The sequence below is a fragment of the Aphanomyces astaci genome (genome assembly GCF_000520075.1).
Source record: "Aphanomyces astaci strain APO3 unplaced genomic scaffold supercont1.76, whole genome shotgun sequence".
NCBI classification, from domain to species: Eukaryota; Oomycota; class Saprolegniomycetes; order Saprolegniales; family Verrucalvaceae; genus Aphanomyces; species Aphanomyces astaci.
The window spans coordinates 255,199-256,314 of NW_009798339.1; the positions used below are offsets into that span (position 1 = coordinate 255,199).

Genomic DNA, 1,116 nt, shown 5'->3' on the forward strand with positions numbered 1-1,116 from the left:
AGGTAGTCGTGGTTGAACATTGCATGGTAGTCCTTCACAATCTTGCCGCTCTTCTTGCCACCCACAAAGTTGTCAAGGCCCAAAAGATGCGCTACGTCCGATCCATCGTCCAGGATACCCGCAATAAAGCAGTATCGCCGGCCCTTGTGCTTCGACTTCGTCATGGGATCGTCGGGATGATACAGACTGTCCGCATGGCTCGAGTAGTGGTGATGGACAAAGCTTTCGTCCAGGTAGACGACAGGGCCACGGGGGAACATCATCACTGTGGGGACCATCATGCCCACGTACGCGTCACGGGCGCCTTGCTCATGCGATACTCGGTGGCATCCACACGATTCCCCCTCGCATATCCTTGCTTGGCCAGGTATGACTGCACTGCGCGAAGGCAGGACCCATAGCTCTTCTTGCAGCTGACATCGACCGACACGACATTGTGTTCTTGGAGCAGGGCTAACACGTCCTTCCCGACCGTCCGGGTACGGGTTACAGAGCGGTCACGGATGAATGTCCTCACGAGGTCACGGACAGCACGAGTTTTCAGTACAGTTGTGCGGTGATTGGTTGTGTTGGATGGCGGTTCAGCAACCGACAGATCGCCCAAGGTGTTGAACTCGGCAAGAACGCCTTGTACAGTCTTTTTCGCTCGACCTAGGCTCCAGTAACATCCAGGTTGCCTTGCTCGCGGAGAGTCGCTTGGAGCCAAAGTATGTCCAACTTCTCATCGTACGACAAGCTGCGCCTACGGCGCAACTTGACGAACTGTTTGATTCGAGCTGCGGTGGAAGCATCCATTGCGTTGACGTCGGATTCGATTTTGGCGCCGTAAGTTCGACATTTTTTGTCATGGCCTGGAATTGGTGGGAATCGATTGGGCTAATCACAGCGGTCATTTTGGCAATTATTTCATCGAAATCCGTTACGAAATGAAGGAATCAGATCAAAAAGAGTGAAATTTGGTATATTTTGTACGGGTATTTTGATTCTCAATGTTACACACCACCATTGAGATATAAGAGTTTTTCTGGATTGCATTTTTTTACATTTCCCAGTTCCTAATCCACATGGTGTAATTGATTTTCACAAGTAATTATTCTTCATGGTGTTGTTTTATGA

The 1,116-nt window shown here is 50.0% G+C and overlaps 1 protein-coding gene across 1 annotated transcript; it reads left to right on the top strand.

Moving 5' to 3' along the window:
• Positions 1–86: 86 nt before the first annotated feature.
• On the top strand, positions 87–829 carry H257_15890 (hypothetical protein; the record flags this gene model as incomplete). The annotated part of the gene is made up of 3 exons (XM_009844157.1): positions 87–367; positions 452–479; positions 656–829. The coding sequence occupies 3 exons, from the start codon at positions 87–89 to the stop codon at positions 827–829; spliced, it is 483 nt and encodes a 160-aa protein (XP_009842459.1).
• Positions 830–1,116: the final 287 nt, after the last annotated feature.